Source organism: Euprymna scolopes, chromosome 24, assembly GCF_053919585.1.
Source record: "Euprymna scolopes isolate OS-2025 chromosome 24, ASM5391958v1, whole genome shotgun sequence".
NCBI classification, from domain to species: domain Eukaryota; kingdom Metazoa; phylum Mollusca; class Cephalopoda; order Sepiida; family Sepiolidae; genus Euprymna; species Euprymna scolopes.
The window spans coordinates 26,697,873-26,717,536 of NC_136505.1; the positions used below are offsets into that span (position 1 = coordinate 26,697,873).

General features: G+C 34.5%; 1 protein-coding gene across 1 annotated transcript; it reads left to right on the forward strand.

The window, feature by feature from the left end:
- The first annotated feature begins 3,840 nt into the window (after positions 1-3,840).
- LOC145246455 (uncharacterized) lies at positions 3,841-9,993 on the forward strand. Its single transcript, XM_080108074.1, has 4 exons — positions 3,841-4,301; positions 5,610-7,191; positions 7,864-8,485; positions 9,925-9,993. The coding sequence occupies exons 1-4, from the start codon at positions 3,980-3,982 to the stop codon at positions 9,991-9,993; spliced, it is 2,595 nt and encodes an 864-aa protein (XP_079964200.1). The 5' UTR covers positions 3,841-3,979.
- The last annotated feature ends 9,671 nt before the right edge of the window (positions 9,994-19,664 follow it).

The following is a 19,664-nucleotide window of genomic DNA, read 5'->3' on the forward strand; positions in this document are numbered from 1 at the left end:
TATATATATATATATATATATATATATATATATGTATGTATATATATACACACAAGGTGCTTTCAATAAGTTTCTTGAAAATTCAGTATGTTATGCAGGAATTGCAATACATCCTACTAAAGCTGATGAATTTTAAAAATGCAATCTGGACGTGAGGACACTTTAGAAGAACGATATGTTTACGTAAACTTGAAAAAAATGTCACATAAACGTATGAAATGCTTCAGTTTTTGAGCGACATAAGAGATTCAATGAAGGCAGAGAGTCTGTAATGGATGATGAGAAATGTGGGAAGAGTGAGGAAGTCAGAACACAAGAGTTGATTGGCCAAATAAAGAATTTCATTGTTAAGGACCTTTGTGTGTCTATAGTCAGTGTGGGAACTGTACACAGAGTTATTCATGAGGAATTGAAGATGCGGAAGATTTGCGCAGAGTTTGTCCCAAACAAATGTCACCAATAATCATCTGATTCAAAGGGAGGTAATGATGATGGTCATAAATCCCTCATTAGCAAATGTTTCAATCGTTGTGCCAAACGTGAACACATATTTTATCTTTAATTATGTTTAAAACAGCAACTTGTGTTATATTCGTTGAATTTTTTGGTATTAAATGACAAAAAAAAAAAATGAGTTCCAAACCACAAATCCATATTTCGAAATCTGATTGTTCCTATTAACAATGCCTTCCCCACGAGCGCAGACCTACACATCGTGATCATTTTTTAATGTGGAGAAAAGGAACAGAAATTAAAAATTGTCTCAGTTGTAAAGGATTTCTCCTCCACTGAGAGAGAACAAGAAATTGAAGTGCAGCATCTGAAGCACAGATACTACATTTTCATCTTGTCCGAACGCCAAGAACGTATTGTTCTTAAATGTGTATCCTTGATAATATTCGATAATAACTACTATCTCATTTACACTTTCTTATTTTTCTACCACGATGTCTAGTTTTTTTTTTTTTTTACATTTTCACCTCAAACAAGGCACATTGCCACTTTGATGTCGGACTGGAATAGAAGGGTCTTTTACATCTAAGGATCTCTACTGTGAAGGGGTGAGATTTAGCTGCTTGTCGGGTTTGTCGGGGGTATTTACGTCGAAGGGGTACAAGTGCTTGTAGTTCGTCGGAGCATTCACCGTTAAAGTACTTGTAGAACAGAACAGGCAGAGGGATGCTACATTTCATCGATGGGACAGAGACTGAAGCTTAGATGACAGTTCAGGGCCTATCAGATTGGCGAATCTCTATTGAACTTTTTCTAGGAGCAAGAGACTAGTAGCAGATGCGCCAGCCCAAATATGACAACAATACTCCATACATGGGAGAATGGTGGCCTTATAGAGGTACAGGATACTTTCGGGCATTAGTAGCTTTCTAGCACGGTAGAGAGGGCCTACTTTCTTCACAGTGGTCCTGGCAATGCTCTCAATGTAATTGTTTCAACTCATGTTTACTGTGCACGTTAGATCGAGGAGTTTTAAAGATGTACTTTCAGATAAAGAATGTTTGGCCATTGCTATTGGTGGTAGAGATGGTTTCTTGTAATTATTGAAGGAAACAAGTTTAGTCTTGGCAGCATTGAATGTGACCATCCATTTTTGTCCCCATTCCACTACAGATTGGAGGTCATCCTCTAGTGTTTCTGCCATTTCTTTAGATATGTGTTCATTTGTTTTCCTGTCGTGTCGGTTATAAAGCGTGGTGTCATAGTCTTAACTCCTGTGAGGTCATCTATTATTATACCGAATAAGAGTCAATCAACGTTTGTTTACCTAAGATTTTTTTCAATATACTTTAATCACGCAAAATACATGCTAAAGTATTCTTTAGTTCTGGGATTGAATTATACTGCAAACAAAATTTTTTTTTAGATTTTAATCGCACAAAATACATGCTAAAATATTGTTTAGTTCTGGGATTGAATTTTGCTTCCAGACAAATTTTTTTTAAAATATTTCAATCACAAAGAAAAAAAACGTACATTAGTTCGGTAATTGAGTTATGCTTAAAAATGTAATTTTAATTGTTTTAATTAAGCGTAAGTTGTAATTAACTGTACAAATCATCCATCTCTTGTTTAGGCACCTATGTATTTCTCTCACTTTCTCTAGCTTCAACACACACACACAAAAAAAACATGATTATCTTTTCTAAATTCAGTTGTACTCGATCGTAACATAGAAATAGAAAAACAAGCAGCAGCAGCAGCTTAACCTATCGATTTTTAATATAATTTTAAACGCAAAGTTTAGATGCCCGCTCGAACATCCAAAATAAATAGAGATTTCTTTTTGTAAAAGAATGAAATGACCTCAAAACTGTTGTGCAGTAATTAACAGCCAATAAACACAATGAAATATAAGTATACTCGTAATGTCTGCCTGTATGCGCATGTGTTATATTTGTGTGTTTTCTATACAAATAAAGGTTAGAGAATATATATAAAATCTAAAAGTGTATTCCTATATTAAATTAGCAAGGGGTGCCCGGCGTTGCCCGGTCGAAAAATACTCTTTAATATGATATTTTAATTGATGCAGATTTCATATATATATATATATATATATATATATATATATATATATATATATATATATATATATATATATATATATATTATAGATTTAAGACTCTAGAGAATATCACATATTCTATTGTACCCGATATGTATTAGTAATTTCAAAAGAAAAGATAAAAATGTGGCTTGAGCGCCATCAGTTTGAATCGAAACCTAAACTTATAGCAACCCAGCCTGTGTCCTTACCATTTGAGCTAGCATTAGTTGAAATATATATATATGTGTGTGTGTGTGTGTGTGTGTGTGTGTGTGTGTGTGTGTGTGTGCAAAAGAACTTTAAGTCAATTTATGCTTACCAAGTTCCCATTTCTTTTTTTTACTCTTAGCAGCTAATTTTACCGACTAAAAATCCATAAAAAACGGTCCTCAAAAAGTGCAATAAGTTGACCTGCCTAGCACTACTCTGCAATCTTTCGTCACGAGAGAGTTTCAGTTTGAAAAAATGAAGACACAGACAGGCAGACAGACAAACATAGTGAGTTTTATAAACGAAATTTACCAAGGAATGAGCATAATGTCTTTCAAACTTTAAATATATCCTATTTTTATGAAATTTAGATCCTATGTTTAAAACTTTCGAGGGAAGATGATAAAAGTGGCCCCAAATCTTTCATTATCCCTGCTAACCTAAAAAAGTTAGTGGAAGGGGCTCGAACCTCCTTTAAAACTTAAAATATATCATATTTTGATGAAATTTAACCTGTATGTATAATATCTTTCTAGTTAGAATTTGTTTATAGAAAGACATTGGGCACTTATGTGAAGGATCACATGAAGGTTGCTAATATCTCTAAATGAAAGTGTTTCTGCAGAACGAGCTGGATTCGAACTTGCCACACCCAGATTGTAATTTTGTGTCGGTAACCACTTCGTCACCATCACTTTCTTGTTGGTGTTTTTATGAGAGTTTGGCTTTTCCCGGCAAAACAGTGTAAGTGGTTCTGAATATTTATGTTACCATTTATGTGCTGCATATTTACCTACTTAGACTTAGGAACACTCATGCGTCTTGCAACTCATGAGGCAGTCAAAGTATATCATCATTTTTGGTCCGAAGCAAGATCAACAACATCCATCCAGCTTCTTCCTGTTGCGATCAAATACCTCGCCATTTAGGCCGTCGGCCCAGAGTGAAAATTCTTAATTTTAATGAGATGTAAAAGGGGTGGGCATGATTTTTGGATATAATATGTATAAAATCATAAGAAACATGGAAAAAAATTTCACAAGCAAGATTATGGTGCATTAATAAATAATTTTAATTTTAATGCACAAAAAAATGCTAACTGTTAAGTTGCCTTCGTACAAAAAAGTAGCCATTCAGAATACTTCTTTTATTTACTCCTTACAATCTACCAATCACAATCATCGTAGTGCGAGTTAAAAATTCAATATGGCTGCCTCCAGTGAAGAAGAAATGTTTGTAAACAAAGACAAAAAAGAGTGCGTTATGTGCATATTTCCAACTAAAACATTGAATGTTAGATCTTTTTCAGTGAAGACATGGACGCGCTTTTTAGAATATGTTAAAAAATGGAAAGGTTTACATGGACCACAAGCAGAAATTGCGAAAAACTTTGACTTAAGCTGTGATTCAACTGAAATACCACCTCGTGTTGGGTTTCACCAAACTTGTTATGCACGTTTCACGGATTATCAGAAAATTGAAAGAATTCAGAAAAAACTAGAAAAGAATACTGATAACGTTTTCGAAGGTAAGTTTAAGCTTTTAATAATTTTTATTTTTATTGATACGTATTTGGAAAGAGACAATTTTTCTTATACTCCCTCTATTCACTTAGGCAAGTACGTGTGAACTGAACAGCATGAAAAATTTTATGGTAGGAAAAAATGGATTTAGAGTAACATTTCGTATATAAATTTAATGGAAAATCATCCTCCATTTCCTGGAGACTATTGTTAATTTTTTTTTACCATTAACCCTAAGTCTGAGTGCCAAGATTGTAATTTACCCCCTCCTCTCCCAATAAAAAAACGCACAGAATTTATCTTCACTAGAAAAAAGGTCAACACCTCTAAATTCTAAAATATATTTATTCAATTTAATTGATTTTTAATTTTTTTTTTTTTTTTTTTTTTTTTTTTGTAAACTTCTAAGTTGTACAATCTTTTTTCTTCTCGGGGGAGGGAGCGATTTAAATGAGGGTGTTAATCTACATTAATATCTTTTCAAACAATTGAATATGTACATAAAAGTTGGCATCTGTTTTAGAAAATTTCACTTGTAAAGAAAACAAAAAAAAAAACTAGAGTTTATTTCTATTTACTTGCCTCCCCCACTAGAACATAGATACAAAACAGGGTTTTATTGTGGGTAAAATTTAGTTCACCAAAAATGTATTCTGATTGGAACAAAAATTACAATTGCCTCAGTTTAGAAAGATTTCTCCTTCACAAATCTGAAACAAAAGATAACCTGTATTATCAGAATAAAGGGTACACTTTGCTCTTAGCCAAATGCTGTTACTATTTAACAGTTTTCATAATTTCAATAATTTTAGCTATTGGTTTTAATCTGGAAATGTTTCATTTCTTTTATGATTCTAAATATAGATACAACTGTCTATGGTACCATTTCTTGATTCTAGCACTTCCACAATCAGTCACTTGACAATCTATTCCATTAACCTTTATCCTCGTGTGGCTTTTAGCCTTGATAAGTGGTAACTCACTAGTAAAATAAAGTGCATTGCATATTGAATTTACCTACCAATTCCAATGATAAATATATTGCATGATTTTGTAAACATCCCTTGGTCCGATTAATAAGGAGTCACCAGACGATTTAATTGTAGAATGTAAATTAATAACATACAATTTTTTCACAGAAGTTTTATCAGCACTATACAAAAAAAATCTTAAATTTTTAATGAAATGTTTTGGATTTATGAAATAATGATTGGATATTTTTAATTTGAACTTTTCCAGTATATGGAAAAGTTCAAATTAAAAATTGTTATTTCAAATGCATATTAAACTCCTAAATATATTTATTTTTACAGGGTCCCCATCTCAAGAAAACATTGATGCGACTACTGCCGAAAATGATGATCCACCAGCTAAAAAAAGACGGGTTCTTCGTTCCAATTTTGATCGACCATCTTTGCCAGCTAGATCAGAGCATATTTTACCAGATGTTTGCATACTATGCCAAAAAGTAAAAACTATAGTGTGCAAAGGATCTGGCAAAAGAAACAGGGAAAAACTTGTCAGATGTTCGACAATAGAAGCTGCTAATTTAAAACGAGCAGCAGAAGAAAATGAAAATGAATCACTCCTCATGCAAATAAGGAATAAAGATTGTGTAGCAATCGAAGTGAAATATCATAACTCATGTTACCGTGACTTCACTCGATATTTAACCAAACCAACCAAAACCGAACACTCTGAGCAAACTTCATATGCTAAAGCATTTGAGGTCTTTGCGAAATTAGTCCAAACAAGGATTATCGAAAACAAGGAAATCATGAGACTTAAAAAATTGAAAGATTTGTTTGTCAAACAGATTAAAGAAACACATGGAGTTGATGCGTATTTATATAAAACAGGATATTTAAAACAAAGATTAATGAAAAAATTTCCTCAATTATGCTTCATCACTCCTAAAATGAGATCACAAGGTGACATCGTGTATGTAAATGACATTACAGTGTCTTCTCTTGTAGAGGAAAAAACAGTACTCCATGAGGAAACACATACCACAACTCCAAGTGAAACAGAGTCGTCAGAAAATGACACAAACCAACAAACAAGTCATGTACGCTCAGATCCAAATCCTCTTTCTAACTTGTACATAACAGCTATGGATCTGAGAAATATTATTCAACAAGTAAAACCTCCTTCGTTATGGCCGCCAACAGCAGAAACATTAAATTTGCAGGAGGCTGAAAAGATGGTGCCCCATATTTTATTTAACTTTCTTGCATGGATAGTTGGGGCATCTGAAGATTTGTGCACAGAAAAAATAATGGACATATCTGCATCCGTCTATAGAAAGATTTTGTCTATTTCACAAGACATTATATTTTTGTCTTCTAACGGACGTACATTAATGCCAAAACATTTATCACTTGGTATGGCTGTACGCCATCTGTCTGGATCTGCCCAAGTGATTGGTTTATTGAATGGTTTGGGACATTGTGTTTCTCATTCGGTGGTTTTAAATCATGATACAGCACTAGCTGAACTTGAAATCAATCGTGGAGAAAATTCTATTCCATCCACCATCCAGGCAGGTATTCCAACAACTTTGGTCTGGGACAATAATGATTTTGGTGAGGAAACTTTATCTGGACATGGAACAACACACAACACAACTGGGATAATAATACAAAATATGTTAGTCGAACCGTGTGCATCTAAGATTGCAGTAGAAGGACTCAAAAGAACACGGAAAAGAACATTGGAACCACCAGAAGTAAATTTGGCTACATACATCGGTGGAAGAAAAGATGGCCCACTACCATTTGCTGAACATGTTTCACTTCATTCAGATCGTGTATTTCTGCAAAATTCTCTAAAACTTGATATAGCGTACTATATCACAAAATTCGGCAGTGAAATTATATTACCATCTTGGACTGGGTTTAACCAACTCCTGTGCAAAAGGGAGATTGCATCAAAATCTACCATAGGTTATTTACCCGTAATTGATGTTAGCCCCACAGAAATGGATACAGTCCTTACAATTCTAAAAAAAAGCATTGACATTGCAGATCAACTCAAGTTAGAGTCTCTTGTTATTGTAATGGATCAAGCAATCTATTCAAAGGCACAATTAATTAGATGGAGAAATCCATATTTCATGAAGAGATTGGTGATTCGACTTGGTGCTTTTCATACAGCAATGTCCTTTCTTGGGTGTTTGGGAAAGCGTTTTCGTGATGCCGGGCTTCAAGATATTCTAATAGAATCAGAAGTTGTTGCTGTAGGCTCAATAAATGGAGTTTTCACAGGTAGACACTATAACAGAGCAGTTAGAGCCCATAAATTAGTGGCCGAAGCAATGCAGCATATGCGTTTGACAACCTATTTAAACAGCATTCCTGAAGAAAAGGCAGAAAAAGTGAAGCATTTAATGACATCCTTGTCACAATCATTCCCAGGACCTCAGTATGAAGAAATTCTGAAGGGAGAACATTTTCAAAGTTTTCTATCATCCTATGAAGAATTTATACAGGTTGGCAACAAAAAGCAAACTTTTGCATTCTGGAGTTCTTATATTGACATTGTAGAAATTCTTTTACTTTTCCTTAGAGGTATTCGAGAGTCAAACTGGGAACTTCACTTGGCAAGTGTTAGACAGATGTTACCTTGGGTGTTTGCATATGACCATGTAAATTATAGCAGATACCTTCCAGTTTACTGGTTGGAGATGTCTAATCTCGCTAATACTCATCCAGTGATATATACACAATGCATTGGAGGAGATTTTGCTGTTCAAAGAAGCTCAAATGCCTTTGCTAAAATTCCTTGTGACCAAACCATCGAACAAACTGCTAATCGTGATTCAAAAACAAAAGGTGGTATGACAGGCTTCAGCACAAACAAGAGAGCCGTCAACAGGTGGATATGGTCCCATCATGCGAGAGGGTCTATTACCCATGAATGTGAAACTATGGCTGGCAAAGGAGAACGAAGTGGAACACGATCAGATCTTTTACACAGTCGGATGAAACATGATAAGCTTGCTATTGGAAAGATAATAGACACAGTAAACAGTATGTTTAATCCATTTGAGTATGAACCAGCTGAGTTGATCCATATTGCATCAGGATTAGTTGCGACACAAGATGTTCAAAATGATCTGCAATTTGCTAAGGCAAGGGGCGAATCAGAATTTGAAAATTTCTGTGGGCAGCGTCTACAAACGGGAGAAGTTGATTTTTTTGCCCCGATGAAAAGAATGAATTTAAAAACATTCTCCAGTATGTCTAAAAAATCAAATCATCATGTCCACGGAAAGGATATCACTTTGGAAGCAGATAGAAATCTCCTAGCAAGATTGGTTGTGATTGGTAGAATCCGGAACATTAATCTTCAAGAATTACTGTCATATTCCTTAGGTCCATTACCATTGTCCCTTGCAAATTCACATGGATCGTTGGTTAAAACTAATAAAGCAAACTTACTTCATGCTTTAGAAAGCCATGCTAACAATCCTATTGTTGAGAACCCTATAGTAGGTGGCATATATATAGTGGATGGTATGTCGCTGATACACCAATTAAATTTGAACAAATTACAAGGAGAGAAAACATTTCTTAATCTTGCTCTTGTTATTTTGAAAAGTTTAGTGAACAGGGCAAAATCGAATCATTCTAAAGAAATTCATTTTGTTACTGATACATACCAGCAGATCTCTATAAAAAATATCGAGAGGGATAAAAGAGCTGCTACTAGCTCTCAGATAAGAATCCATGGTCAGCTCCTTCCTCAGCAATGGAAGAAATTTCTTTCAAATGGAGAGAATAAAAAGTCCTTAATAGAATTCTTGGATGAAACATGGTCTAATGTTTCAACATCAGAGCTTAGAGGAGTGAAGGTATTCTTGGCGCATAACAAGAAATGTCATTCCTTCTCACCTGGAAAAGAGGCAAGTGATATTGTCATCCGGTTAGAAGAGACAAAACTTTGTAGCTCACAAGAAGAAGCTGATACACGGATTTATTTGCATGCTTCTTTTGCAGCCAACACTAGTACGGATGTAATCATTATGAGTCCTGATACCGATGTGTTTGTAATTGGAGTTTCTTTACAAAATCTTATTCCCGCACATTTATACTTCCACACAGGAAGAGGAACAAATTTGCGAACAATAGACATCAAGATGATAAAAGACAACATTGGAGAGTCTGTCAGTCAAGCCTTGATTGGTCTACATTGTTTTACAGGATGTGATAGTGTCAGTTCATTTTACGGAAAGGGCAAAAAGAAAGCACTTAGTTTATTACTGAGAGAGAATGAGTTTTGTTACGCATTCAGTGATCTTGGTAATGAATTTTATGTGAAACCAGACACAGCAAAATCATTGGAAATGTTTGTTTGCAGGTTGTATGGCCAACAAAATGTCACAAGTGTTAATGAAGCCAGATACAACATGTTTAGATTCCAAAGAAAATTGGAAATCACAATGCCTCCAAATCAAGATGCCCTGAGTGAACACATCAAGCGAGCTAACTATCAAGCAGGTACGTTTTATAAATATTTAATTTCCAATTATATGTAAAAATTAAATATATGGAGTTTCATTGTTATTTGCTTATTAGAAAGGATGAAAATTATTCAATATTAATGTTAATTTCTTTCTTTTTTCAGGTGTCTATAAAAGAAGCCTCCATGCAAATCCTGATATACCATCCCCTGATTGTCATGGATGGAAGATAGAAAATGGAGATTTAGTAATCCATTGGATGAATCTTCTTCCTGCTCCAGACAGTTTAATGGATTTAATTAACTGCTCTGCCAAATGTAAAAAAAGTCATTGTAAAGACGTTAACATTTGTACATGTCTCCAAAACAGGGTCCCATGCACAGATATGTGCAAGTGTGCAAGAGATTCTTGTTATAAAATTAGTAAAAACATTGGACATGATGATGATGACACTGATGATGGTGATGACGACGACGATGATGATGAAGTGGCATAAGCAGTGATCAGTTTTAAATAAAAGCATATATGATCTTATTTACTAACATGTTGTTTGTTTAACTTTCATTAAAAATGCCTTTTTGTCCTTTAAATCTGTGTTATTATTCATAGATTCAAAAAAATACTTTTTAATGAAAATTGACAAACATTGTATATTTTACCAAGTTGATGTGTATAAAAAAATGACACAAAATCGCAGCTCTACCTCAGGTTTAAACGACCTTGTTACATACAAAATATAGCAATAGATTTGTATGACTAATAATATTGGTAGACTATAGGTGTCTCTACATGAGAAATATCAAAATGTAAATCTATTTCTTTAGTTATCCACAGAAAAGATTGAAGTTGTTTCAAATAAGATGTTTGAAAAAAGCTTTTTTAGAAAAATATTCCCTATTTTGAAGCATAGTAAATATATTAAGTCCAATATTTATGTATTAAATGATGAAGAAATAAATTGGGAATAAAATGTGCTAAACTAGATGTCTGTATTGTTATCGGTTTGTGTGCTACTAAGGTTTAAGCAAGTCATAATGTTCTATTTGATGATTGTCGGCCATCTTTAAATATGGCCGCCGTTTTCATTAATGCGCAACATTTGTGCTTGTGAAAAAAAATATGATGTTCAGGAGTCTATTGGCATTCATTTGACACCATTTTTTCTTCCACCCCCAACCGAGGTCACAGAATCAAAAATCTAGAGGGATTTTGACCTTTGGGCCCATAGCCTAATTGTCTATTTCCAGTTCATTTTTGGTCGTAATTTTCTTTTTTCATCTGGAGTCCATTGGAGCACTAGGTCAGCAATTCTCTCTGAGGACAATCTAAACCTAAATGTAGATTCCATGAACAAAGTTTCTTTCTTTCTTAGAACTGAACACCTGTGGAACTCTCTTCGATTTGCCTACTTTCCGGCTGACTATAATATGTCGTCTTCAAGTCCGACGTAAACAAGTTCTATCTGAGCCGTTCCCCTTAAGTAATCCAATTTATCAAATTTCCACTAACAATTACTACGACATTGTCCCATTGACCACTGTACACTTATTAACCCTTATCTTCGAGTGGTCTCTATGCCTTGATAAATAGTAACTCCTTTGTAAAAAAAAAAAATCCGATCGAGTCTAGACATCGTTTGCAGATTATTGACGATACCACCTGCTGATTAGTGCTGTCTCTGACTTCCAGATTAGTAGTTTGATCGCTCCATTTGATTTCTAGCATATTTCTAAGGCATTAGGGAATCAAACGCAAGTAAATTCTTCACTTGATTGATTTTGAGATGCCAAATTTCACCTCCATATAACAGTGTGAACAAAACTTTGCTGTTATAAAATCTTAATTTAGAGCTGAGAGTGATTTTTTTTATTTGTTTTTCTAGATCGTACAGAGCTGATTAAATGCTGCTAAGACCTTTCCTATCCTGCACTGCTACTCGTATTCCATACTATCTTCCTTATTTATGGAGCTTTCTAAGTAAGTAAAGTTGTCAACTAGAGTTATTTTTGTTTGGTCGATAAAGACGTCTAAACAGTCTAAGTATGTCAAATATTTACGTACGCCCATTTCTAAGTGACTGTGGGAACAAAACCTCCTTAAAAGTTCAAATACTTATATCCGAATTTTCTTATTTGAAAACTTGATTGAATCTAACACAAATTCCATGAACAAAGTTCCTCTCATAGAACTGCCCACCTATAGAATTCTGTATAGAGGGAGATGCTTTCCGGTTGAATACAATATGTTCGTTTTCAAATTTAATGTAAACAAATTCTTGTTGAATCGTCTTCTTAAATAATCAAATACTACCACCACCAATCATTACTCTGATGTTTCACCGAAAACCTGGCGCTCATTAGCCCTTATACTCGAGTAATTTCAGACCTTGATAAGTGATGATTTCTATGTGAAACATGATTTAACTGTTTTCCAGGGTGGCTGTTTATATATATGTATACATTTGCCCCGAGGCCTCACATAGCTACACAACTTCCGGTCCTTCATCCAGCATGTTTTGAATCGACCTGTTACGCACACCATTTGAAAAGGGAAAATTTTTCCGAAATTAATAATGGAATACGTCGCATAGGCTTACCAGTTACAAGTAAGACATTTTACCATACAACTGAATAAATATATATATATATGATATATATATATATATATATATATATATATATATATATATATATACTTATTGATTTGTAAATCGTCACTTGTTCTCGTCTCCTCTTACCAACAGCGACTATAATTCATTCCTCGCACTGTGACAGCCTTCTAAATCTCTTTTACACGTATATATATATATATATATATATATATATATATATATATATATATATATATATATATATATATATATATATATATATATTGTCATTTAATTAAAATATTGCCAGAAAAATATATAGTCACCTTTTGTAGTAATAGCATGTTTAAAATAAAACGTTATTGCACATCTGCATTAATCTGGTTCAAATTAAATTCTCCCAAGCTACCACTCCTTTGAAAATGATGTATAACACCCCCCAAAAAAAACTCCTGATCTCACCCTTAAATCCCCTGAAAAATGTTTTGTAAACAAAACAAATGAAAATAGTTGTTTTAAACCCGTTTAAATGTTGAATATAGGTTAAATTCAATCTTCTTAAGAATTATCTCCCCTTTTTAAGAGGTTAGGGTTAGGGTAGATCCTTTCAGGAATTACATCTTTCTTTATTGTAGTATCTTTTATTGGTAGTATATCTATTCTGTTGTCATAAACTAGTCTTCATAGAAATTAGTTTTTTTTAAGGAGGTGTGTGTGGAGATCATCCTGCGGAGAGGCCAATGTGTTATCTGTTCTGTTGTCATGAAACCGTTTTCTTCCTAAGAAATACCTTTCCCTTTTTGTTTGGTGACGTAGTATATTATCTCTTCTGTTGTTGTGATATTATATTTGGAGGCATTAACTTAGCTTTTTGTACGGGATACTCCCAGGTATTGCCTCTTCATTGTTTGAGTGGATAATATAGTAGCTGTTCTGTTATGATACATCTCCCCAGGCATTACCACTTCTGTTTTTTTATTTTTATTTATTTATTTATTTTAGCATGGTACGGCCTTGTTCTGTGTTGGTTTGATGTATACAGTTCTAGGAGGTCTACGTTCCGAGACTTTATCTTTTTGCACTTTGTGGTTATTTATTGCTTATGACCTGAGACCCCCCCCTCTCAAGGAATTCGGACAGGGCTGTCCAGACATTTTGGTTCTCAGCAAGATCGCGCTCTTTCAGTGGGGGCTGGTTCTTGAATTTTCTCTTTCCTGACCTTCTGTCTTATCTTCCCGCTGTCGGAGAGAAATAAACGAATTTAGAATCTGAATACTTGACAATTTTAAAATTAGGAGCCGAAATTTGATTGAATTGTTTCATTAGGAAGGTATCTAAGACTAAAATTATGTGTTAACTATTCTTTACCTTTACTAGTATCGTACCTGAATGGCATTCACTCAAGGCGAGTTTAACCAGCTTCCCTCGAAGGATGAACATTCATGGGAATATTAGACTCGCATGTATCTTCACAAGTACTTTTCTAAAATAAAGTCTTATATGAGTTAAAAGAAAAGCCACATATATTTGGGGTATTTTAACAAGATACAACAAAACCAAACAAGGGCAAAAAAATATATATACTCGCCTGGGTACCCGGCGTTGCCCGGGTGTTTGGAGGTGTGCGCTGAGCAAAAAAAAAGTGGTAGTAGGCAGGCAGGCTCGAACCCATACCGTAAAGGAGGAAACGAACGTGAAAAAAAGTGACGTCTTTGCTGTTTTGCCCATCGCCAAACCGGAGGTGGCGAATGTTTAAATTAAGGCTAGTCAATCAAAAAGAGGAGTAACTTTCGGAAATGTCGGAGAAAAAAGCGACCCCTCCCTGTAGAAAAGTGCCCAGTTAAGAGTGAAGGAATTAATTTTTTTGGCCAATTTTTCAATATTTGTCGTCCAAAGGGTCGAGCTTCAAAACGATACAAATCTCGTGAAAATCCGTCGCCTCTGTCGAAAGTTTTAGGCATACATACATACATACATACATACATACATACATACATATATTTAAACAGACAGGTGAGATTAATATTATAGATGACAAATACATGTTACCAAAGGTTAAAAAAAGATATTTTTCTACCTAGTTGGATAAGTTTTTTTTATGTTTTAACTCATTTTAAAGTATTAAAATGGAAGTTAATTTGTTAGTTTGTGTTATATCTAAATAGCTTAATGAGTAAAATGTCTAGCTGACAACATCAAGGTTGCTGTTAAAGTAAACTTTTTACAATATTATGCTATCTCACACTCTAACCTGGACAACGTCGGGTATCTCTGCTAGTACAAATATAATATTATAAGGTTACTTACTTTTCTAACCTGTTACACAAGAAAATTAATCAATTTATAAACGTTAGTTTAAGAGTATTGACGTGTATTTGAAGAGCTCAGTGAGTATCTAAGATTAGAATAACGTCATATGAGTTAAAAGAAAACCAATATAGCAATATATATTTCGGACAGTTTTTGCAAGAGTCAATAAAACAAATCAAGGGTGAAAAATATATCTTTTGACGACAACGGTGAGAATGATGGTCGTCTTCTGGGTTTTAGTGTATGTGGACGTGTCCGACAAGGCCGATCCTGGCCTTGAACCGCTTTTCACAGTGCAGACAGGTAGTTCCATTTCCATTTTGAGGGTTGGCTCCAGGGCGTTATTCTCTCTCCCCTTTCTCTTTCTCCCTCTTCTCCTCGCAGTCCGCACATCGGTAGACCTCGAAGGTAAGTGTACATTTGGCAATGGTCTACCTCCAGGTTTGTCTGTCCTTGGCCTGGGTCTCTCATTTGTATGTATTGATGTCATACTTCGTCAAGTTTGCTTTCAGAAGATCCTTGTATCGATTCTTCTGGCCTCCTCTTACGTTTTCCTCCTTTTAGCTTCTGATAAAAGATCTGTCTCGGCAGCCAAGAATCCAACATCCTGACTACTTCAGCGAGTTCCTAATGATGATGGTTTCGATGCTGGCGGTGTTAGCGTCTTGGAGAATGCTGAGGTTAGTGCGAGAGTCCTTCCAGAGGTGTCCAGAATGCTTTGCATGCAGTGTTGCTGGAATTTCTACAGAGCCTGGAGGTATCTGTGGTACGTCGTCCAGGTCTCTGAGGCATAGAGAAGCGTTGGGAGCACAACAGATTTTGAAGTAAAAGTGTGTGTATATATATATATATATATATATATATATATATATATATATATATATATATATATGTGTGTGTGTGTGTGTGTGTGTGTGTGTGTGTGTGTGTGTGTGTGTATGTGTGTGTGTGTGTGTGTTACCAAGAGCAAGGGAAGATAAGATACTTTTCTACCGACCTGAAAAAGACGTTTTTGTGTTTTAACTTATTTTAAAGTATTGTTTGTTTAATACAGAGGTAATGTCATCTCTGTTAAACTAGAAGGAAAAAACATATACACGTAAATATGTATCAATATATGTGATATATATGCATATGTACGCATATATATATATATATATATATATATATATATATATATATATATATGACACATGCATATATACATGTATACACATACACCTTGTGTATATATAAACATATACATACTTACACCATACATATACATACATGCATTCACATACAAATCCAAACGTACAAACACATGCATATATGCATCCCCATCTATCTCGATCTCTTTCTATCTCTCTCTCTCTCTTTTACACACACACACACACACACACACACACACATATATATATATATATATTAATGATTTATGAAAAGATAGAGAGCAATCTTGAAGTAAATACTAATAATTGATACATAAAATATATTTCATTATAACATTTGATGCAGATACATGAAATAAGTATATATATGTATATGTATGTAAACACACACATATATATATGTGTATATATATGCATATATATATATATATATATATATATATATATATATATATATATAATCCGTTGCCCATTGACACTGACTTTCATGTTACCATTCTCAGTTCTTTCGAAAATATGTAGAAACGCGATGTTCTTCTAAATATTTTGAGATTTTTTTTAGTGCCTCCCTGAAAATCCATTTGGCAAACCCATTTTATGGAAAAGTTCAAAACGAAAATAAAATTTGAAAAGGTTTATTTCGGTTTTCTAATAAGCTTCACAATATCAACTTTCATTTCCATCTCAAGTTTGTCTGTTTGTTTGTTTGTTTGTTTGTTTGTTTGTTTGTTTGTTATATAAACTGAGGGCGTGACAGGATCAATGGAATATTTTTAATACGTTCACAGTTTTTATCAAGATGCTCACACGCATTCACTCTCCACACACACAGACACACACACACACAAAGTGACTTATATATATATGTGTGTGTGTATGTATGTGTGTGTATGTGTGTGTGAGTTTTTTTCAATTTCTTTTATATTTGCATAATATTTTTCTGTCGAACTCGGAAAAGAAAACTTCTAGAAGAAGGTCGGAGGTCACATCAACCAAAACCAAAACGTTGTGCAAAAAACACTCTAGATGAGAACAGTAGTCCGAAGAATATGAATAATATGCATAACCATCATCTCCAAAATTCAGAAATGTAATAATAAAACTAATAATCATGTTTTTAGATGAGGATTGACTATTTGTATTTTGTGATTCTTCGGACTACTGTTCTCATCTTGAGTGTCATTTTCAAAACGTTTAGGTCGGTGTAACCTCCGACCTTTTTTCATGTGCATCTTGTTGAACTCCGGGATATTTCTGTCTGTGCAAATTCCCGAGTTCGATAGAAAGATTCCAAAGTTTGAGAAGATACACCCGAACAAGGCCAGATGTTACTTCGGCTGAAACGTTGTAAAAAATAATAATAAAATAACACTAAAAATAGTAGTCCAAGAATCCAAAGAATGCAAAGAATAAATCGTCATCCTAAAAATTCCGAAACGTAATTTAGTTTTTGTTTTATTTATTTGTACCGTCCAAAATTTCAAGCTGTTTATGTGTAATTACATTTATTTACAACATAATCGTGTTGTCACACCGGTGATTCTTGTTAGATGACCGAAGATATGCAATGTCAAACCTGGTCACTACAAGATGAGTGATCATTCGACAATGTTAGGCGTTGTATGTTATCTTCCCTAACTGCTTGTAAATTCGATATTCCCTGTAAAGTGTAAATTTCCTTTGCTCGGTGAAAGCCAGCCTAACACTGTCAGGACTAATATTACTCTAGGTATTACCAAGTCGTTTTTATATTATACGTAATAGCCTAAAAGAGGTAAAATGTAATTTGCTTTTGAATTAGCTTAGGGTGCATATCTCAATATACAATGGATACCTCCTTTAAGGGTGTTTGTGTGAGGAATCTACAACGAGTGAAAAGATGTTTAATTCGCAACCTCATTTCTTGAGTCCAGTAGATTAGCTGCACAACCAAGGCTTGAAAATCTATCCTTCTATTTACTCTATAGCTGGAGGATCGATATATGGATTCATACCTTTTCCAAAGCTGATAGTGAAACTGATTCAGCAGTCCCAGCAGAGATCGGACCGTGCTTGCTCAGTACAGCATCTACACCTCTAATCACTATAGGCTATAAAAACACGATAGGACATTTTCAAAAGTGTGTGTTACATTTTTATATTAAAATCTCTCTCTCTCTCTCTCTCTCTCTCTCTCACACACACACACACACACACACACACACACACGCACACACACACCTTCTCTTTATATTTCTCTCTTTTTCCTCTCCCCATTATTCCGTTCTTCTTCCCAACACTTTCATTCTCCACCACCAAAAAGGGAATCAACATCATACACGTAAGTACTAATGTACATTAAATGTAGTAAAACACACACGAAATACATGAACTGACAGGGCAAAAAAATTATGGAGAATGTCAAATGAACACAACTTACTTTGATGTTTTCTGATAATCATTTCAAGAACAAACAATAGAAAACGGCCATATCTTTTTGGGAGTTGCGTCTATGTAATCGGTATTTAGTTATCTCCCACTGCAAGAACCTGGACACCAGGATAGAAAGTGGGATTTAGAAGTCAGCTCCCCAGATGAGAGGCACTCTAACCTGCAAAAAAGTGCCTGGGCAGTCTCTTTGGCATTCCACAGCGAGGGTACCTCAAGCGATTAGCAATTAACTAACCCCTTCTTAAAGAGAAAAGGCAAGGCCTGAGAGGGTGGACCTCCTAGAACTGCAGAGAACTAAACTCCCATCGCAAAATCAACAGGGGCCGGATCATTACAGGAATGGTCTAAGGTCTGTTGATATTGGGGTCCCAGGATAAAAATCAAAAGCGAGAGCAAACCAAACAATGTTCTCAGTGAGAAAATATATGAGAAAACTTCTATTTACTCCCCTTCTCTCTCTCTCTCTCTCTCTCTCTCTCTCTCTCTCTCTCTCTCTCTCTCTCTCTCTCTAGCAGTCTCTTTATCTTTCTCTCTTTCACTCTCCCCATTTTTCAGTTTTTCTCCTCAGCCCCCTCTTTTAACCCCGCCTAATCCATTCATCTCTCTTGTTTTAATGTGTTGGAAAAATATGTAAATCATGTAATTAGTTAATTGAAGTTATCCCTTTTAAATGTAATATTATAATCTTACATTTATTGCTCCTCGACAACGCCTAGTAAAACAAAACTCAATGACATTCTTAATCCCGGGTGATTCCGTCCCTCGTCAGTTTTCACAATGATATGAAGAGAAATTATGTTGATAATGAAGATCGCATAACATCTACCTTCGCTTGCCTTGATGATTGTATCCGGGTCTTGTTCTGTATTCCACGTCAATGCTGCAAATGATAGCCATAGAAAGTATTCAAAGTTAGGATTAAACAAATACTAGTAAGAAATCTAAGGCAATTAAGTGTCCATAATTTTCTTGATGCTTCAAAATTTGGTTAATTCTATAATTGCATGTGACAATTGTTATTTTGATTGAATAAAACACAAAAGATTTATGCTAATATCGTTCTCTCTCTCTTTCTTTCTCTCTCTCTTTCCATATATATATATATATATATATATATATATATATATATATATATATATAATGCTCTGCTGCGCATTGAGTTCTCCCACTTTAGGTTCCCTACATGGATATAACATTATATATATACTAGCTGTACATCTCCGATGTTGCCAGGTCGAAACGTACTGACGGGCGGAGGATTCAGTCACATACTATTTAAAATACGCCGAATATCGTAACTTATTACGATTTTCCTGAAAGTGGACCATATGTTGGATTTATGGAAGCATAAAACACGTCCATTTTCGTCTATGAAAATTACCCGGGAAATAACTCTCACTGTTTAAATAAATAAACTTTCTTC

Excerpts from the sequence above, each read along its gene's own strand:
- LOC145246455 (XM_080108074.1), top strand. The coding sequence starts at position 3,980 with ATGGCTGCCTCCAGTGAAGAAGAAATGTTTGTAAACAAAGACAAAAAA. Across the intron at positions 4,302-5,609 it reads TACTGATAACGTTTTCGAAG|GGTCCCCATCTCAAGAAAAC; the intron begins GTAAGTTTAAGC and ends TTATTTTTACAG. Across the intron at positions 8,486-9,924 it reads AGCGTCTACAAACGGGAGAA|GTGTCTATAAAAGAAGCCTC; the intron begins GTTGATTTTTTT and ends TTCTTTTTTCAG.